This window comes from Papio anubis, chromosome 5 (genome assembly GCF_008728515.1).
Source record: "Papio anubis isolate 15944 chromosome 5, Panubis1.0, whole genome shotgun sequence".
Taxonomy (NCBI): Eukaryota; Metazoa; Chordata; class Mammalia; order Primates; family Cercopithecidae; genus Papio; species Papio anubis.
In genome coordinates, this window is record NC_044980.1 from 105,825,441 (window position 1) to 105,846,561 (window position 21,121).

The 21,121-nt window shown below is 37.0% G+C and overlaps 1 protein-coding gene across 4 annotated transcripts in view; it reads left to right on the plus strand.

Moving 5' to 3' along the window:
• Positions 1–21,121, plus strand: part of DCP2 (decapping mRNA 2) — a 42,840-nt gene extending 21,719 nt beyond the window's left edge. For 2 of the 4 annotated variants that reach the window (XM_003899998.5, XM_021939600.2), the window contains exons 5-11: positions 835–987; positions 1,108–1,220; positions 1,318–1,425; positions 3,674–3,809; positions 7,705–7,809; positions 10,554–10,605; positions 13,460–21,121. In XM_003899998.5, coding sequence (XP_003900047.1) covers positions 835–987; positions 1,108–1,220; positions 1,318–1,425; positions 3,674–3,809; positions 7,705–7,809; positions 10,554–10,605; positions 13,460–13,623 — 831 coding nt within the window. In that variant the 3' untranslated portion in view covers positions 13,624–21,121. Of the gene's footprint in view, positions 1–834; positions 988–1,107; positions 1,221–1,317; positions 1,426–3,673; positions 3,810–7,704; positions 7,810–8,656; positions 8,737–10,553; positions 10,606–13,459 lie in introns of all 4 variants that reach the window. The other 2 variants (XM_031666395.1, XM_009208898.4) reach the window with 2 other exon arrangements.

The following is a 21,121-nucleotide window of genomic DNA, read 5'->3' on the forward strand; positions in this document are numbered from 1 at the left end:
GGCTGGTCTCGAACAACTGGGCTCAAGTGATTCTCCCTCTTTGGCCTTCCAAAGTGCTGAGACTGCAGGTGTGAGTCACTGTGCCCAGTCCCATTTTTCTGAAGTGCAGTTACTTGTCTAATACACACACATACACACACACCCCCCACCGAGTTTTTAATATATTCTTGATATGAATGTACTGTCTCTTCTGGTTTATCTTTTGACTCTCTTAATGGTGTCTTTGAAGACAGTTGTACATATTGATAGGTAAACTTTTAAGTCATCCAGCCTTAATTGTTAAAATTGTAAATCTAAGCCAACAAGATTGATTTATTAATCGAAAACATTATTAAGCTCTGTCTCAAGCAGTAGATTAGACCTTAGTTTCGAAGAAGAGGAAAACCAAAGCATCTGGACTTTTCCTCTGATGGGAATGCTCAGACAGCTTGCATGGATCAGTTCCACATGATTGATGATTTAATTACCTTACCTTCTGTATGTAAATGTTAAGAATTGGGAAGTGAGAAATCTTGAAACCTCTATCACAAGCCTTCAGGATTTTATTCTGCGAAAGGTGTATAGTTTTGGTGTGTTTGAATGTCAGCTATCAGGTCTCCAGAGGACTGGTTCTCTATATACCTGCTATACCACCTGTGGATACAGTATTAGAAACAATAGGGCATAAGAACTTTTTTTACGTCTCTTATGCACTTCTGTACCAGCCTGTCATTTCTAGAAGTAGGGAATACAAGTAATGTCCCCTTTTTCTGAGTTTTGTCTTTAGAATAAATTTTAATGAACTAGAGGCCTAATAACTAAAATGAAAATTTCATCCAAATTTTTTGTTTCCAGGTCTTTGAAGAAACTGGTTTTGATATCAAAGACTATATTTGTAAGGATGATTACATTGAACTTCGAATCAATGACCAGCTAGCTCGTTTGTACATTATTCCAGGAATTCCAAAAGACACAAAATTTAACCCAAAAACTAGAAGAGAAATTCGGGTATGTATCAAGCATATTTTCAGGTTACTGGACAGTATCCCAAATGAATAAGTAGGGAATTCCTTTTATAAACTCCTTGATAAAAATTAACTAAATGAATTATTTTCTTCTGTGTTTCAGAACATTGAGTGGTTCTCTATTGAGAAATTGCCTTGTCATAGAAATGATATGACCCCCAAATCCAAACTTGGTTTGGCACCTAACAAATTTTTTATGGCCATTCCCTTTATCAGGTGTGTTCATATTTCTTGAAATGAAACTTACATGGTTGTGATAGTCATCTTCTGTCTGTAGCCATATTTTGAAAGTGAATTCTTAATGTTTCTGCAGACCATTAAGGGACTGGCTTTCTCGAAGATTTGGTGATTCCTCAGACAGTGACAATGGATTTTCCTCAACTGGTAGCACGCCAGCTAAACCCACTGTGGAGAAATTGAGGTAAAGAAATATATTCATGGAATCCTGATTTTCTGATAGTTTTTAAAAGTAGAATAATAGTATTTTGCTTCTAAAATTTGTAGAGGGTGTAAGATTTCTTTTTATAGATACTCTTTGTTACTGGTCTCACAGATAATAGAAGATTTTTTTAAAGGGTTTCTGATGAGAGGAAAAAGGTTAATTGGAGTTGGAAAGGAGCTTCAGGCACCTTTTAAAATAGTATACTCAAGAGGATACCAACTTTTTAGATAGAACACTAGGAAAAAAAAGTCTTGTGTGTTCTTAGTGTTATTTCTCTGTTCTCTTATCCTACTTTTAAGATAATTGAGTTTCTAAAGACATTTGGATGGAGGATATATTAAGTTTTGTTTTCTTGTAGGGGAGAGGAAGGATGCTAATACAGCTTGTTAAATTGGAGATAGAACAGTGAAGACTTGGGCTTTTAAAAAATATTTCCCAGCCGGGCGCAGTGGCTCACGCCTGTAATCCCAGCACTTTGGGAGGCCGAGGCAGGTGGATCATCTGAGGTCAGGAGTTTGAGAACAGCCTGGCCAGCATGGTGAAACCCCATCTGTACTAAAAATACAAAAAATAGCCCGGTGTGGTGGCAGGCACCTGTAATCCCAGCTACTCAGGAGGCTGAGGCAGGAGAATCTCTTGAACCCGGGAGGCGGAGGTTACAGTGAGCCAAGATAGTGGCACTGTACTCCAGCCTGGGTGACAGAGCGAGAGTCTTGTCTCAAAAAATAAAAAATAAAAAAAAAAAATTTGTATCAGAGACTGTGTATTATCAAAAGTGACTACTACTTGGACATGAACCATGAAGAACATTTTCTTGCTTGGAACTTTTTGTTTTCATTGCCCAGGCTGGAGTACAGTGGCATGATCACAGCTCACTGCAGCCTTGACCTCCCAGACTCAAGTAATTGTCCCACTTAGTCCCCTGAGTCGCTGGGAGCACAGGCAGATGCCACTAAGCCTGGCTAATTTTTAAAAATTTTTTATAAAGATGGGACTCTCCCTATGTTGCCCAGGTTGCTGTTAAACTCTTGGGCTCCAGTGATCCTCCTGCCTCAGCTTCCCAAAGTTTTGAGATTACAGGCGTGAGCCACCCTGCCTGGCCTCTGGCTTACAACTTAATTGCATCCAAGTCAGTTACAGAGTAGGCTGGGGAAGTAACTTTGTTAAATAAGCCTGTGTTTTTAAGCATATATATATAAAAAGCATAATCACCTTGTTAGAAAGTTGCCTATGTTAGATTCAGAAAGAGTTGATTTTTACATTTTCTGTAATTTGGATTTGCTTTTATGACAGAGCTTCAGAAATAGGAGTAAACCACCTCTATAGTAAGTATTTCTTAAATAGGTAGCATTCCATTTTAGATGAATATTCTGAGGACAGGAGCTTGGACTAAATGGCCTGATGTCTTTCAGAATCTATGGTTATTGTAATATTAGTCAAAAGTTGGTCTCGAACTCCTAACCTTGAGTGAGCTACCCTCCTCGGCCTTCCAAAGTGCTGGGAGTATAGGTGTGAGCTACCGCGCTCAGCGTGCATGAGTACAACATTTTAAAATTAGATTCTTTTGCAGAAGAATTCGAAACTGGGTCTTAATTTGCTCATTCATTATCTTGTGCCCTTTAATTTTATATTTTAGAGGGTACCTTACTTTCTCAGATCCTCTTCCAGCTAGGATGTGGTCTGTAACTGACTTGTACAGTTTCAAAAAATTAGCAGGGCAAGGTGGCATGTGCCTGTAGTCTCAGCGACTTTGGAGACTGAGGTGAAAGAATGGCTTGAGCCTGAGCGGTTGAGGCCACGGTGAGCTGTGATCCTGCCCTGCACTCCAGCCTGGATGACAGAGGGAAACCCAGTCTCAAAAAAGGAAAATACATTCATTTGTTTCATCTAAATTTAGATTTATATTCTCCATATTTTTTAATATGCACTATAATCACTTATAGGGAGGAGATGGCCTGGATAATTTTTTAAAGTCTAGGATGAAAAATAGTAATAGCTTATTAATTCATTCAAGAAATACTTATTGAATACCAGGCACTTATCTGGGTGATGGGGATAAAGCAGTACAGATTAAAATCTCTGCCCTCATAGAACTTATATTCCAGTGGGGGAGATAGACAGTAAATAAGAAAATAAAACATGTAGTCTATAAATTTAACTATTAAGGTGTTAAAAGAACTATAAGTGAACATTTTCTGATTTGATTATTTTTTAAATCTTGGTATAGTCGAACCAAATTCCGCCACAGTCAGCAGTTATTTCCTGACGGTTCTCCTGGTGACCAGTGGGTAAAGCACAGGCAATCACTGCAGCAAAAGCCATATAATAATCATTCTGAAATGTCTGACCTTTTAAAAGGAAAGGTGAGTGATACACAAGTACAGTCTTTTCAGAAATTTAGATCTTTGGCTTTGAAATCATTCTCAATTGAGGAATTACATCTTAATAGTTACAGAGATCTCTGAGTTACTGATCAAAGCCTTGTATGTTCCTTACTTGTGATTTGAAGTAGGGCTGAGGCTTCTTAACGTTTACAATTCTGGTGTAAATCCAGTACAGTGAATAATAAGAATTAACATCTGACTTTTGTGTATATGCTGCCAATGAAAGGTTCATTTAAAAATAAGTCATAAGTCAAGTATTTTCCAAATTAACATAAGTGGGATCTATTGGCTTTTGTTCAGGAAGAAAAAGTAACAGCATATTGTAAACTTCGATTTTCATTGTTGTATTTGAGTGTATAATTACACTGCTATTAATACTGGTTTTCCTTTTTCCACATGTTCTAAACACCACAATTTATTTATTCATAACACTGTTAATGCACATTTTGCTTGTTTCCAGTTTGGGGCTTTAACAGTGCTACTATGAACATTCCTATACCCGTCTTTTGATGAATATACACAGTTCTGTGTAACTAAAAGGAAAGAAAAGTAGAATTGTTGGATCACTGGATATGCCTGTGTTATGTAGTATCTATTTGCTAATTTCCTCAAGTTATTTATATCCTCAGCAAAATACATGAGAGTTCTAATTGTTCCACATCTTTACTAATACTTGATATTATCTGTCTTTTTAATTTCAGGTTTCAATGTTACTTTTTTTTTTTTTTAATTTTAAAAATATACTGGGCTTGGTTGGGCATGGTGGCTCATGGCTGTAATCTCAGCACTTTGGGAGGCCGAGGTGGTGGATCACCTGAGGTCAGGAGTTCGAGACCAGCCTGACCAACATGGTGAAACCCTGTCTTTACTAAAAATACAAAAAATTAGCCGGGCGTAGTGGCAGACTCTTGTAATCCCAGTTACTTCGGAGCCCGAGGCAGGAGAATTGCTTGAATCCGGGAAGCAGAGGCTGCAGTAAGCCAAGATTGTGCCATTGCACTCCAGCCTGGGCAATAAGAGCGAAACTCTGTCTCAAAGAAACAAAACAAAACAAAAAATTGTGTGTGTGTGTATGTGTGTGTGTGTGTGTGTGTATATATATATATATATATATATATATATACTGGGCTTGTCAAAATTAAACTTGTATGCTTCAGAAGACATTTTCAAAATAGTGAAAAGATAGCCCACAAAATAGGAGAAAACATTTGCAAATTGTATATGATAAGAGGTTAATATCCAGAATATGTAAAGAATTCTTGGAACTCAGCAACAACAAAACAACCTAATTTAAAACTGGACAGAAGACTTGAATAGACAGTTCTGCAAAGAAGATATGCAAATGGCCAATAAGTACACAAAAGATGCTCAACATTATTAATCATTAGGGAACATTATTAATAATCAGTGGTATCTCCACAGTGAGATACCACTTCTTACCCATTAGGATGGCTATAATAAAAAACAAAAATAACAAAACAGAAAGCAAGTATTGCTGAGGATGTGGAGAAATTAGAGACCTTGTGCATTACTGATGGGAGTGTAAAATGGTGCAGCTGCTGTGGAAAACAGTTTGGCAATTTCTCAGTTAAACATAGAGTTACCATATGACTCAGCAATCCCATTCCTAGGTAATACCCCAAAGAATTGAAAGCAGGAACTTAAACAGCTAACTTGTATACCAATGTTCATATCAGCATTATTCACAATAGCCAAAAGGTGGAAACAACTCATATGCCTGTCAACAGATGAATGGATAAAGAATGTGGTGTATACCCATAATGGAATATCATTCAGCCTTAAAGAAATTAAGAAATGAAATTCTGCCCAGGCATGGTGGCTCATGCCTATAATCCCAACTCTTTGGTACTTGAGCCCAGTAGTTGGAGACCCACCTGGGCAGCATGTCTCTACTACTAAAAATAGAAAAAATTAGGCATGGTAGTGTACGCATGTAGTTCCAGCTGCTCAGGAGGCTGAGGTGGGAGAACCAAGTGAGCCTGGGAAGTCAAGGCTGTAGTGGCGCCACTGCATTCCAGCCTGGGCAACGGGAGTGAGACCCAGTCTCCAAAAAAAAAAAAAAAATTCTGAAGCATGCTACAATATGGGTGAACCTCGAGGACATTATGCTAAGTGAAATAAGCCAGACACAAAAGGATAAATATTGTATTAATGTTATTCTATTCCTAAATAGGCAAATTCATAGAGACACAAAGTCAATTAGAGATTACCAAGGCTAGAGGGAGAGGAGAATAGGGAGTTACTGTTTATTGGTTGCAAGGTTTTTGTTTGGGATGATAGAAGTTGGGGAAGTGGGTAGTGCTGACTGTACTTAATGCCACTGAATTATACAATCACAAGTGGTTGATGTGGTAAATTGTATGTATATTGTATCACAATTAAAACACATGCTGGGAAAAGTGGAATGAAACTAAATTGAAAGTGTACAGTAACATGAGTCATTCAAAGCTATATTTTCTTCACATCACTTAGGTTATTATTTTCCAGCTATTTTAGCAGCTGGTTATTTTTTTCTATAGGTTGGAATGTAAATAAACGTTCTTATTTTATAGATGTGTATTTTAGAAGTTCCTCCTGTTTATACTATTTAGCCAGTCCTCAAATTGCTATCATTTCAATATCTCAAATGACAAATTAATGTTTAAAATGTTCGTTTTAATTTAAACTTAAGAATTTTTTTGGTAGGAAAATTATCTTAAAGCAATTTAATAGCAAGATTTAAACTATTGCATGTCTAAGTTTAGGAATAATGCCCACATTTTAAAAACATCAATCTTAGCCAGGCACAGTGGCTCACGCCTGTAATTCTAGCACTTTGGGAGGCCAACGTGGGTGGATCACTTGAGGTCAGGAGTTTGAGACCAGCCTGGCCAACATGGTGAAAACCTTCACCGTCTCTATTAAGAATACAAAAATTAGCCAGGTGTAGTGGCATGTGCTTGTAATCCCAGCTACTCGCAAGGCTGAGGCAGGAGAATCGCTTGAACCTGGGAGGCGAGGTTGCAGTGAGCCAAGTACTGCGCTCCAGCCTGGGCAACACAGTGAGACTATTTAAAAAATAGTAATCTTTGTTATTTTGTAAAAATATAGTAAACATTTCATAAAAATAGTGCTTATTAATAATTTAAAGCAGATTTCTAGGGTAACGATTACTACAGCTACCCATTTTCTGCTTTAAGAACTGTAGCCAATGTCCCTCAGCATTCCTTTACAGAGAAGTTCCATTTATGCATTAGAAGCAAGATCTATAAGCAGACATGGGATAAGGCAAGAGGTGTGGAAAGATATCTGTCTGTTTTTTTCTTTATTCTGTTTTTTTTTTTTTTTTTAAGAGACGGAGTCTCCCTCTGTCACCTAGGCTGTAGTGCAGTGGTGCCATCTCGACTCACTGCAACCTCCGCCTCCTGGGTTCGGGTGATTCTCCTGCCTCAGCCTCCTGAGTAGCTGGGACTATAGGCGTGCGCCATCACGCCCGGATAATTTTTTGTATTTTTAGTAGAGATGGGGTTTTGCTGTGTTAGCCAGGATGGTCTCATCTCCTGACCTCGTGATCCATGCGCCTCAGCCTCCCAAGGTGCTGGGATTACAGGCATGAGCCACTGTGCCCAGCCGAGGTGTGGAAAGATTTCTAGGGGCAAGTATATTTGCTATTTCATACCTTTAGAGAACTCTTGCTTTGGTTGGGAAGCACTGACTAATATAAGAAAATACATTGATAGAATTCATGAAAATTTGGGTAGGAGAAGCTTTGCTAAAAATTTGATTCAACCAGCTAAACATATTCATGGGGTGCTTTTTTTGTGCTATTACATTATACTATAGATTCATATTTTATTTCTTATTGGAAAAACAGAATCAAAGTGTGAGGGGAAATGGCAGAAAACAGTATCAAGATTCACCTAATCAAAAGAAAAGAACAAATGGGCTTCAGCCAGGAAAGCAGCAGAATTCTTTGATGGTAAGAGTTACAGCTCTCACACTAAGTTGGTAGTTCATCTTCTGAAGAGTGAAACAAGGGCATTGCTAAAGAACAGGAATGTTACTTGCTTTGTTCTTATTTTAATTGATATACTAGTAGGATTTTTATGTAGCTGAATTGTGTACTATTCACACTAAAATTCTCTGGCTGCTCTTAATTACAAATTTATCATGTTGATTCAGCTGTACATCTAATTTTTTATGTGGCTGTTTACATTTATTATAATATCGTTGTGTACTCAAACCTGTTCTCAAGAGCAATTATTTGGCTGTTGCTCCGTGTTTTTCTAAATACTGTGTATTATTTCAATGAAGGTAAAAGTTTGGGGGAATTCATGTATTTTTTTCTCGAGGTTGATAGAGTTTAGAAAATTAAGAAAACAAACACACAGCACTCACAGCCAGTGCTATTGTCATTAGGCCTAATGACAAATAACTGAATAATTTAAAGCATTTTCTTTCATTCTTTTGTTTAGTCAGTCCTCCAAAAGTTAATTCATAACTAACAGTCTCCTGCGTTATCTTTTCTGTAAGTCCTGATGTTTGTATATTGGGTTTTCTTATTGTAGCTTCACCTGTTTTTCATTTATTGGTGAGTAATAATAGCAATTTCAAATTTTTAGCAAAAATATTTTACCTGAATTCCCTGGGTGTTTACTTAATTTGGGTTCTAATGATTCATTTCACTACTTTACCTTTATTATTATTTCTCTTCTGTCTGATAAAAGTGGTGACAAGGTGACAAAAACAGAGAAGACAATCTTAATATAATTCAACAGCTGTTTTTAACAAAAACTAGACAGATACTTTTTTTTTTTTTTTCTGAGATGGACTCTCACTCCGTCGCCAAGCTGGAGTACAGTGGCACGATCTCGGCTCACTGCAACCTCTACCTCACTGGGTTCAGGTGATTCCCTTGTCTCAGCCTCCTGAGTAGCTAGGACTACGGGCATGCACCACCGTCCCGGCTAGTTTTTTTGTGTTTTAGTATGAGACAGGGTTTGACCATGTTGGCCAGGATAGTCTCGATCTCCTGACCTCGTGATCCACCTGCCTTGGCCTCCCAAAGTGCTGGGATTACAAGTGTGAGCCACCGCTCCCGGCTGACAATAACTTATTGATAATATTGTACAAGTGTTAATTGTCCTCAAATTAATGTATAAGTTTAATATGATACCAGTAAAATTCCTTGTAGATTTTTTGGGAGAACTTCACAAATTACTCTTAAATTTGTCTAGAAGAACTTGAATAGATTTTTAGAAGTTGTTTAAGAAGGAAGTTAATGATGGAGAGCAAGTTATAAGCAGTTTTTTAAGAGAAGAACTAAAAGGGACTGATAAACATATAAAAGTATTAAACTGTATGTGTGGTCAAAGAATGTAAATTGAAATGGGATACATTTCTCCCATCAGATTGGCAAAGATGAAAAGAAATAACCCAGTTGTGTATTGAATGTATTGGTAACACATAAAAATTACTAATTGGTACAACCTTCTAGAGAGGAGTTTTGCTATATCAAAACCCTAAAAAAGTGTTCACCTTTTCCCTAGAAGAGGAATCTAAAGAATGTTTACCCCCTTTATGATGAAAACCTGGAAAACAACCTAAATATCCAAGAAAATGATGTTAAATACAGTATTGTAGATCTGTGCAGTAGATTACCATGAAGTTGCTAAAAATGACGATGTACATTTATTGAAAAAGGAACTTGTTCACAATATATTTTAAAATTATCGTTCTAGTATGTATCATATAATTCCATTTAAAGTTTGCAATTTTATGAAAAGATGTTAACACACATCTTCATAGGAAAAAGCTAGAAAGATATAATACTAATTAGCTCTGGGTTGAGAAATGTAATGAGTAATCTTTTTGTTTTTTTATATTTTTTGAGACAGGGCCTTGCTCTGTCGTCTAGAGTACAGTGGCATGTACATTGCTTACTCTAGCCTTGAACTTCAGGGCTCAAGCCATTTTCCTGCCTCAGCTCTTTTGTCTTTTTGAGACAGGGTTTTGCTCTGTCACCCAGGCTGAAATGCAGTGGTGCGATCTTGGCTCATTGCAACCTCTACTTCCTTGGTTCAAGCAGTCCTCCCACCTCAGCCTCCAGAGCAGCTGGGACTATAGGTGTGTGGCACCACACCCTACTACTTCGTGTGTGTGTGTGTGTGTGTGTGTGTGTGTGTGTGTGTATTTATTTATTTATTTTTTTTGGTAGAAATAGGTCTCACCATGTTGCCCAGACTGGTCTTGAACTCCTGGGCTCAAGCGGTCCTCATGCTTTGACTTCCCAAAGTGCTGGGATTACAGGTGTGAACCACTGTGCCTGGCCACCTCAGCTAAATTAGTTAGCTCTGGCTGATTTTTATGTTTTAGAAATAAAGTATGTTGGGAGGTGACCTTGCTGGTCTCAAACTCCTGGCCTCAAGTGATCCTTTTGCTTCAGCCTCTCAAAGTGCTGGGATTACAGGCATGAGCCACCACACCTAGCCAATACTTGTCTGTTTTTTTGATGTCTTTATAATGTATATGTATGTAATCAAGAACTAAAAAAAATTGTAGGTGTGAAAAGTAAATACAAAAATACTGGTGAGAGAATGGGATGATTATATTCCTGGTTCAGTTTTCTCCCTGAGAAATTTGATAATACATCTTTTGATTTTTAGTAAGTGAAGTTAACTGGTGACTGTCTTGTATGTGTGTGTTTTTTTTTTTTTTAAACAGAAGTGCGAAAAGAAACTTCATCCACGGAAACTTCAGGATAATTTTGAAACAGGCAAGTCATTTCCTATCTTTTTATAATCTTTGCCTTGTGGGAATTGGTTTGGTTTACCTAACTTTTATTTTAGTGGGAGTATGCGACCTGTGATAGTTAGGCAGGAAGAGTTGCATATGTTCTGTAGAAAGAGTTGATATATGTAGAGTTCTCTAAGAAACTGGCTGAAACAAATTCATTTAGATGAAATTACTTCCCTTCAGACTGTGCTGTTTCTTTTATGAATGTTAAGCCTTAGTCCTATGCATGAATATTTTAAATACGTAAATAATTGTGTAAGGATTTGGGGAGAGTAGAAAGCATCCAGTATTGTAAAGGCTAGGAAACCTCATTCTCAGATCTATGTAAGGGGTGCACTGACTTTAGAAGGGGAACATTTTTGGGGGGTAATCACTGTGGTTCTTTCCGTATACACATTAGTAAATTTGTATGCCTTTTTTCCAATTAAAAGGAACATTTTTCCCTCTTTTGGAGGCAATGTTCAACTTTTTAAGGTGATACTAAGTATAGGTTTTTATTAAAGATACTTGGAATTTCTCCTTCCTTGGTTATGAAAAGTAGGTGTGTTGTCTGATTTGGAAAGTAATCCTAGTGAATGTAGAAAGCTCTTTGTTAAATACTGATTTAGTAGATGCTACTTGGAAGTGCTGTAGATTTTTTTCTTAGGTGCTATTTTTGAATTGTATGAAATTTCCTGTGCAGTAGATACTCATTTATTCACCACCTAAATTTAAGGCTTTCATATAGAAAAGTCTTTTTTTTTTTTTTTTTTTTTTTTTTTTTTTTTTTTTTTTTTTTGAGACGGAGTCTCGCTCTGTCGCCCAGGCTGGAGTGCAGTGGCGCGATCTCGGCTCACTGCAAGCTCCGCCTCCCGGGTTCACGCCATTCTCCCGCCTCAGCCTCCGAGTAGCTGGGACTACAGGCGCCCGCCACCACGCCCGGCTAGTTTTTTGTATTTTTAGTAGAGACGGGGTTTCACCATGTTAGCCAGGATGGTCTCGATCTCCTGACCTCGTGATCCACCCGCCTCGGCCTCCCAAAGTGCTGGGATTACAGGCTTGAGCCACCGCGCCCGGCCTAGAAAAGTCTTAAGAAATGAAAAGCATTATTGTATTCTTTTTCTGTAATACTGTCTGTGATTTAAGCAAGATAATACTATTTTAAAAGACATGCCTTAACTATATTATGGAAAGTTACTGTTAACTATGAAGAAAGGAATTATCATTACAATTTAGTTTGATATAGTCCCACTTTTTTATTTTTGTTTTTGTTACCTATGCTTTTGGGGTCATATACAAAAAAAATCATGGTGAAGATCGGTGTCAGAGGGTTTTTTCCCTGTTTTCTTCTAGGAATGCTACAGTTTCGGGTCTTGCATTTAAGTCTTTTATCCATTTCAAGTTCATTTTTATGTGTGGTATATGATAAGGATCCAGTTCTTTTGCATGTGGATATCCAGTTTTCCCAGCGTCATTTATTGAAGAGTCTATTATTTCTCCTCATAGTATAGAGAAGTTATGGGAGTATAAGTCTTCTTAATAGGATTTTTTTCTGGCCACCTTGGGTGGTGGGGACATGTTAGGCATATAGTGAAATCTAATTAACATATATTCAGAAATCAGTTATTTTACAGAATCTTTTAAAAGCCGTATATTCAGGGACATTAAAAAGGGTACACCATGCCAGCCTGGGCAACATAGCAAGACTTTTGTCTCTACAAAAATTAAAAATGAGCCAGGTGTGGTGGCACATACCTGTAGTCCCAGCTACTTATAAGAGGCTGAGGCAAAAGATCACTTGAGCCCAGGAAGTTGAGGCTGAGTGAGCTGTGATTATCACTGTACTCCAGCCTGGGCAACAGAATGAGACTCTGTCTCAAAAAAAAAAAAAAAAAAAAAAAAAAAGGGTGCAGCACACCGCAACTTGGTATGTTGATCTTAGTTGGGCATTATATGGATATATAAAATTTTGAGTTGTGTTGAGAAGTATAAAAGGATTCATGTCCTGGGAGGCCTCATCCACATTTCAGACTTTCTTTCTGCCACAGTTTCTTGATGTCCATTCCAAACCTACTTTCTGGCTAAGTGCCTGGTCTGTTTAAAAGGTGGGGGAAAAAAGCCCAGATAAATTGGAGTTTTGTTGTACTATGATTTCAAAAATTTGGTTTTTCTTTTTTTTTATTTTTTTCTTTTGCTTTTTGAGATGGAGTCGCTATGTCACCCAGGCTGGAGTGTAATGGCACGATCTCGGCTCACTTCAACCTCCACCTCCCAGGTTCAAGCCATTCTCCTGCCTCAGCCTCCTGAGTAGCTGGGATTACAGGCATGTGCCACCATGCCTGGCTAATTTTTGCATTTTTAGTACAGACGGGGTTTCACCATCTTGTCCGGGCTGATCTTGAACTCCTGACCTTGTGATCTGCCCTCGTTGACCTCCCAAAGTGCTGGGATTACAGGCATGAGCCACCATGCCTGGCTGGATTTTTCTTTATGGTGATAAGTTCCTGGAAATCTTGGTAAACCCCAGCTTTATTTTTCTGTAACAAAATGCACATATAGGAGGCGAAGCACATGTAGGAGGTAAAGTTATGCTCATTTTGAAAGCAAAGGAATGTCAAGGGTCTTAATGACTGAGATTAAGATTTTGAATATGTGGAAATAATAATAGATTGAAAATGCAGTTGACTACCAGTTTAGGGAAAGGAAAATACATACTTTGGTGGTTCTATTTAGGGTTAGAGTCTGGGAAGATAAACATATACTCAAAACTAATTCTTTTGTAACAAAAGGCAAAGGGCAGTATTTGATTTCTTACTAAGGTTATTGAGCTTATTTATTTTGTTTTTTTTAAACAGATGCTGTATATGACTTACCTAGCTCCAATGAAGACCAGTTGCTAGAGCATGCCGAGGGACAGCCCGTGGCGTGTAATGGACATTGCAAGTTCCCCTTTTCATCCAGAGCCTTTTTGAGTTTCAAGTTTGACCATAATGCTATAATGAAAATCTTGGACCTTTGATAGCAGCAAATATATTGTAAATATCCCAGGATCAGAGACCTGTTGGATTTGAGTGGGTGTCTCCTCAAGCCTTACCTTTCTCAGGTGTTTTAAAGAAATGCAGGGAGGCAATGTTTCTGAAGACATTTTCTGTTTATAAGAGAGAGTAGAAAGAAACACGAGTTTGCACTGTAAATGCAGTTATAACCTTTTATACAGATTTACCTTTTCAGTGTTTAGTACAAGGTTAAGTTGCTTTCTTTGAGGGCATTTATTCTGTGTGACTGTGGGTTTTATTTTGTATTCTGGTTGAGAAAATAATGTATTGAGTTACTGTCAAGTAGCCAAGTTAATGGGAATGCTCCATCTACCTGTTACAGTGATTGCAATAATAGTATATTGGAGTTTTTCAAAGAAACTTAATGCCCAATTATTAAATGAACACAAGAGCTGAAATGTCGCATTTGTCGGGATTACAGGTGATCTACTTTGGTGACATTTTGTACTTCTCTCTGCTTATAACCACTGAGGTTTTCTAATCTTCCTCTGGAGTTTCAGTGAAAGGATTTATTGAGAGCAGCTTCTGGAATATAATGTGCATGTCCATAATGAACTCTTAGCACTTCGTAAGGACAAAGTCTGTAGCCTGGAGGGGCTTGAGTGGATGGGAGTTGATGCTGTGATTTTGAGCTGTGGTTACATGCAGTCAGTAAACCTGTGAGACTGCTGGAGGAAATGTAGCAGAGAGCATGGAGGCTGGGACCCAGCACCTACTTTGGGTCATGTCTTTACCATCCTGCCTCCAACCCTTTAGTCTTGTAGACTTTTATTCTTGTGGAAATTTCTTCTATATTCCAGTTGTATAAATATGTATGAAAAACTGACATTACTGGGTTTTACATTGCATCTCCAGTATTGATCTTTGGATCAATACTGTTATATTTGTTTTATTAGGTTCCAATTTGCAATAGTAGCAGTGACTGACATGCTTTTATTGGCCTGCTAAGCCCCTGGATGATGGAGTGAGAAGAAGGGAAGGGGTTTGCAGTTTACCCAAGTCCAAATAAAGCATTTCACTAGGTTACACGTTATGTATATGTGTTACACAATAGTAACATACGTAACTCACTCCTAGGAATGTATTTTGCTTCAGAATTTTTAAATTCACATAAGGATGGCAGTGCCCATTTTAAGGAGGATTTCAGCTATAATTGAGGACAATCACCAGGGTGTTAAGGGGGCTTTAGTGTTTTGGCTGCGTCTGACCTCATTGAAGGAATTTTTTGGGAATGGGGGGTGTTCGAGTATGTGTGTATGTGTGTGTGTGTGTGTGTATCTATCATGTGGGTTTTAAAAATCCTTTTTTACAGTGGTATCCACAAAATACTTCTCTGCTTATAAATGTTATTGTAGAAATCTTTATTCTTTGTAGGTAGCCTATTTAATCGGGTTCCACTGAACCTCGTGGGACTTTTAAAAGAAGGGCTATTTAAGGAATTCACTTGGTAGTACTTTGCTTTAGCTTTTAAATGGCTTGATTTTAAAGGAGAAATTCTATTTATTAATGAAGGTGTCACCCTTTTGGTGCTAAGCAGGAGAATTCACAATTAAAGCAGTGTGTATGGAATTATGATATTCAGAATCCTGCATCTTTTAATGTGACAAATGTTTGAATCCTGTGACCTTTGCTTTTTAATGCGTTGTATGATTGTGTTTGGAAGCTTTTACTGTCCTTTTCAGAAATACGGCTGCTTTGCTTGGGTCTCTTTGAGCCATATTTATAGTTGGTCCCAGCATTCCAGACTTCTGTTGTTAAAGGAGTGAAAATGTAGTTTGCCTGGCAGATGAATAATTTTCACTCATTTACTGTCTTCTGGAAACCATTTAACTTTTACTGTGTTTTTTTTTTGGTATGTGTGTGTTTTTTTTTTCTTTTCAAGTGCATACTTTGGCCAGTCTTCTGGTGCCTGTGGAGTTGGATTTGTCAGCTCTCAATACTGAAGCAAAAGAGATTAGTTACCGGAAGTATGGCCTCTAATGGTGTTGAGCCTTTTCAAGAACCAACAAATTATCTTTGTGATTACAGTAGTTTAACTATGGTTAAATGTTATTGCTGTTGCGCTGCTTTATTTAATGCACTGTGGAACAAAATATAAGGGTATTGTTGGGATGTGATTATGGTAACTTCAGGCTTTTAGCTCTCCTCAAAGTTTGAGGTTAAAAAAAATGTTAAAAGATGTGAGTTAAAGTTTATGTGTGTGATGTGACTTAACTATGCAGAAAATATTTAAGTTGGATGTACCTGGTTTAGGTACATCTACTATACTTATTCCCTCAAACCTGGGTAATAGTTTCTCAGTGTTCAGGTTACCTTGAGAAAGGCCAAGCTTAGTGAACTGGATTTCTCCTTTGAGAAGTTTTAGTATGGTTTGAGGAAATCAAGTGATAAAGGAGTATGCTGAATATGCAATAATTTACTTCTACTGAGTGCTGCATTTTAAGAAGCTAGATGAGAAGAGTAGTTGGTTTGCTTCATTATGTTTTGTCTTTGAGAGAGATACCGGTCTTGGAATTCACTTTTTAAATGTTATGTTCCAACCTTATATGTTCCAAGGTGCAGTGCACTGTGAATCTTTTATTTTAAAACAATTTGTGGGTGCTTTTATGTATAACTTTAATGATTTATAAGATGCTAAATGAATTGTTTTTGTACCTAACCATTGTAATCCAAAAGATAAGGGTGTGGTTTACATGCTTTTCAAAAATTTGTGTTAAGAAGTAGCAAATGAATGGTTTAGAATTTCAAATAGTGATACCCTCCTGAGACATGAGCATTTGGAGAGGCCTAATAGAACTCATATAGTGTGGGTGAAATTTGATTAAAGATGTTGGGAAATTAAGTTAGATTTTTGTATTCATATATAAAGGAAAGTCTCCCAATGCTGTCAAAGGAATTTTGGTCACTACTTGCTGTTCTGAGCTTTGAATATCCTTATTTTTCTATTAAATATCAGTTAGTAAGTATAGCTAATGAAGACATATAATGAAAGTAATTTTATGCTGTAAGATTGAGTTGGTACTTTTCCTTTTGAAGGCTTTAGTAATTTGTATGTAATGTCAAATAAAGGAATTCAAATCTGAGTAAATAACAGCCTTCTACTATAGGAATTAGATTCTTCTATAAAATTCACTATATTGTGTCCTATAGAGAAGTTAAGGTCTGAGTGCATGTGTGCGTTAAAAACACTACCTATTCTCTCACGGACCTATTTCTCATCCTTTCTCTTTTCATCTCCAGCAGTTAAACGGTAAGGAAAGCAAAGTTAATTATAAAAATTAGACATTTTGCCAAGTTACTTTTCTTACCACAGTACCCTCTCTTGGCTTTTTTTTTTTTTTTAGACGGAGTTTCACTCTTGTTGCCCAGGCTGGAGTGCAATGGTGCAATCTCGGCTCACTGCAACCTCTGCCTCCTGGGTTCAAGCGATTCTCCTGCCTCAGCCTCCCAAGTAGCTGGGATTACAGGCATGCGCCACTGCGTCTGGCTATTTCTGTATTTTTAGTAGAGATGGGGTTTTTCCATGTTGGTCGAGCTGGTCTCTCTTGGCTTTTTATCTGTATTTTTGTACCAGTGGACCTCCCTGCCTCCTGAGACTGTTTTGATTGACATCTTTTGTGTTTCTATATTTTCTGAGGCAGTACTTTCTATGTTAATCATAGTAATAAAGTCAGATTCATTAACTTTTCTTCCTAGTAATTTTGACTTGGATTATTTTCTAGCCTGGGGGGATGGGGTTCATGTGTTGTTGTAACTTTAGATTAATAAGCAAGACTTTTTTTTTTTGTTTGAAGGTATCCTTTACATACCTTCTCTAGGTAAACAAGTGTTAGTAAAAACAATTTTGTCAAACGGTATTCTTGACAGCTTGGTAAAGTCTAGGTAGAGTTTCTCATTTTGTATTATGTCCTAAGACTTTAAAGTGCATTTGTCTAGTTGCCAAAAATTCTAAGTATGAGATGATGATGGGCTTTCTCAGCATCTTTTTGCTTCCTAGAATTGAGTTACTCTTGAAGTCTGTACTCCTGTGTCAGAAAGATGGCAGATTGCAAATGGGCAAATACAGGCTTTGCCCCATGCTTTCAAAGTAGGATTCTGGATTGCAGTTTCAAAAAATATGATAGATTATTGTTATAGAATCAGTGTCCTGAAGGGAGAAGAATAGCTATAGTTGCTGGGCAAAGAGTATAAGAAAGAAACTTTAGAGTATTTATCAATATTTGAGTGCTATATTATGTTCCAGGCTAGAAATGTGACCATTGCATGGCCTAAGTGTAGTCATTCATATATATATGAATATCTGTCTATCGTTATATATATGAATATCTGTATATGCACATGTATCGCCATTGTCGAGTGTTTTCTAGCCCTGGATAAAGTTAATTTTTTCGAAGTATGATTGCCAAGCAATCCAGTGAATTTAAAGTAATTTTTCTCACTTTAAAGACTGGTGGTGAGGAGTGGTGAGGAGTCTGGTCCTTCCTGTACTGATACTATAGAACTCCAGTCAAACTCGAGTGCACTGCTTTCTTACAGGAAGACAACTCAGAACACAGCCATAATCTGCTGTGGTGTCGGTCACATCACAGTGCTTATACATTTGTCCTAAATGGTGATTCATTCTTTTCCATCTAACTTCCTTGTGACAAACAGCATTTACTATGGAAATAGTAGTCTGTAAATAGGGAAAAGAGTGAAAGTTACTCTCATGCATGGGAGTGGACTTAAAGGGTTGACTTCCACCAGCTGAGTACAAACAAGTGTAAAGAAAAACTATGATAAAGTATGGGGGTCTTATCTTGAGAATTATTCATAATGAAATCTTTAATCTAGGTTATCAGAGTAATGAAATCACCAATAAAAACATTCCATTTATCTTGGATCTTCTGTGGTTAGCAGAGGAGTATGGTCTAGCTATGTTAGCAGCTTGAAGGCACAACCTAAAAGGAATGAGCTTTCACAGGGTGCTTACGTTAGTTGGGTAGCATTGGTCAAAGGTACTCTGAAGAGTGAATGCAGAAATCAATTGCCTGTGTTTGTAACGTTGTCCCACATGGACCCTAATGTTTAGTAGACTTCAGTCTTTTAGTCCAGTAGAAGACTACAGCCCTGAATATGTGTTTTCTGCTTTTTGGGGGAAGATTTCCTGTAGGTGGTTGGGTGGTTTTTGGGTTATTGGCCACTGTTCGTTAAGTGCCATTTGAAGACCTGTTGTTTCTTAATCCTTTTTTTCTTGGTGTGACTGGCCAGGAAAAAGTCCATTGAGTTCTTTTTTTCTCCCTGGTGTCTTATCATTTCTATAGAATAATCCATCTTTTTAAATTTGTATTACATCTCTATAGCAAACCTGCCACAGACTTGCAAGTAGTGATTTTATCTTTCCTTCCTGAGAAGGTGATCTCACTTTTGATGTGTGGGTCACCTGTGGACACCTGTGCTCTTTTGAGTCTCAATGCTTGTAGCTTTCACATTGGCTTGGGAACAACAGACTTCTGTGTGGTTCTAGAGTGAAATGGGCAGTGTTCTGCTGGTCCTCAGTCTTTGAGAGGTCTTAGGCAACATCCTTAGTATAGTGGAATTTCTGAGGTCAAATTTAACATTTTAATGTATTCTCCTTTTAGTTCATTGAATCTGAGGTTCTAAATCTGTAGCTTCATTTTGAGCACAAGTCTGCATTGTCATTTTTTAAGTTTTAAGAGATTAGCAAGTATATGCTTTTGTGATATGTAGGAATAGACTGGCAGCAAATGAAAGTAAAGGTTATCAACTGTGAATGAAATTTAGATAATTCTTCAGCGATTGGTTAATTAGATGGGTTAGTGCTTTTGGAACATATAACAGTAGACTTGTATTCTTTATGCACTATACATATGATACGCACTGACAGAAAAGCACAGAAGACATACTGCTAAGAGTTTCTTTGTGCATTTCACTACTGTTCTAGGGGACTGCTGTCTCTTTGGTTCCTTTTAGGTTTGTGTTAGGATGTTGCACAAGTAATCATTTAATGTTAAATGCAAATGTCCAAAGAAATGAGTCTTAAAGTTCTTTGGTCATATTTCACTTAAAAGTTAGGACAGGAGACAGCTAACCTGACTTCCATTTTACAAATATTAGAAACTTTCTTCAATAACAAAAATAGCGAAGGACAATAAAACCATAAACTATTTTGCTTTATGTCTATTTTTAAAAAATAATTGTTTTGAAGTTTGCTTATTAGCGTAATACCTTATAGTACTTTTAAAAAATCATCCTTGGTAATTATTGACTTATCCTATATCCATGTACAATTCAGTTTTATCTGTTAGCTTTAATAAAAATGGAAAACAATCTAATTAAGAATAAAATAAACAGAATTATAGTTCATGTATTAGCATTTTTAAGTGATGTTCTCTTAATAAGATTGTCTTTTGTCTAACCAAAATAGGGCATACAAATTAGTTTGGATGGGAAAGGGGATAAGACTTGACTTTTTAATACTGTGCCTATTTCCAAAACAAGATTTGATGTGGCTTTTTATGCTATGCTTTAAAGACGTTCCTGGAAGATACATAGTCTTTAAACAATTTGGGAGTAAGTTTTAGTCAGAAAAAGGTGAAGATATTTATGCTGAGTCATGTTAAATTATTTTGAGACCTTTTGCTGGTAGACAAAAACTGAGGAAATGTTTCACTAAGTATATTATGGTCAATGAAAAAAACCGGACTTTAGAGTAAATGTGATAACCAAGTAGATTTGTGAACTTTATTTCTTTAGTAATTATTTTTGTCTTATGTGAAATGATTTAAGCTTTAATTTTTGTCTAGATTATAGCAGTGTTTTATTTTACCTTATAGGGCATTTTAATGCTTGGAGAAAGACTGTATAAGTAAACCTACTTCAAGTGATTCTGTTCATGGTATTAGAGTTCTTGGTGCTCTTTTGGAAATTGTCAAACATTTACTGATAGCAGAAAAGGAACCCCAGAACACCTGTAGTGTTCACCTTGTTATAAGAACTGAAACATTTAGAACAGGTTTTACTTTGTTTCTAGATTTATGTTGTTGTAGGTGAACAGCAACTTTGTCTTTTTCCCTCAGTGTTAACGAAAGGATAAAGACTGACTTTTACCTCTGTTGCTGGGTATGACTCTCAAAGGATTTCCAGTGATTCATGTTTGTGAATTGGAGTTTAAATGTTTTCAGGATTACTGTAATTCCAAAGACCCACTAGAATGTCAGCTGTACTCTCTACTCTCCACTGACAAAATGAACAGAATCCTATGTCTTAACAGTTAATGCTCTAATTTTTTGAAAGTTTTTTGATGTAAATGATAAGTTAGAAACTAAAAGCCTTTTAATCTTACAAAATACAATTTGAATGATGGAAGGTTGTTCAGATACTGGCTTTCTGTAAAAACATCATTGTGTTAGATTGTAATGTCAATAAAATTGGCTGCTTGGGCAGTTTGTGACTACCTTA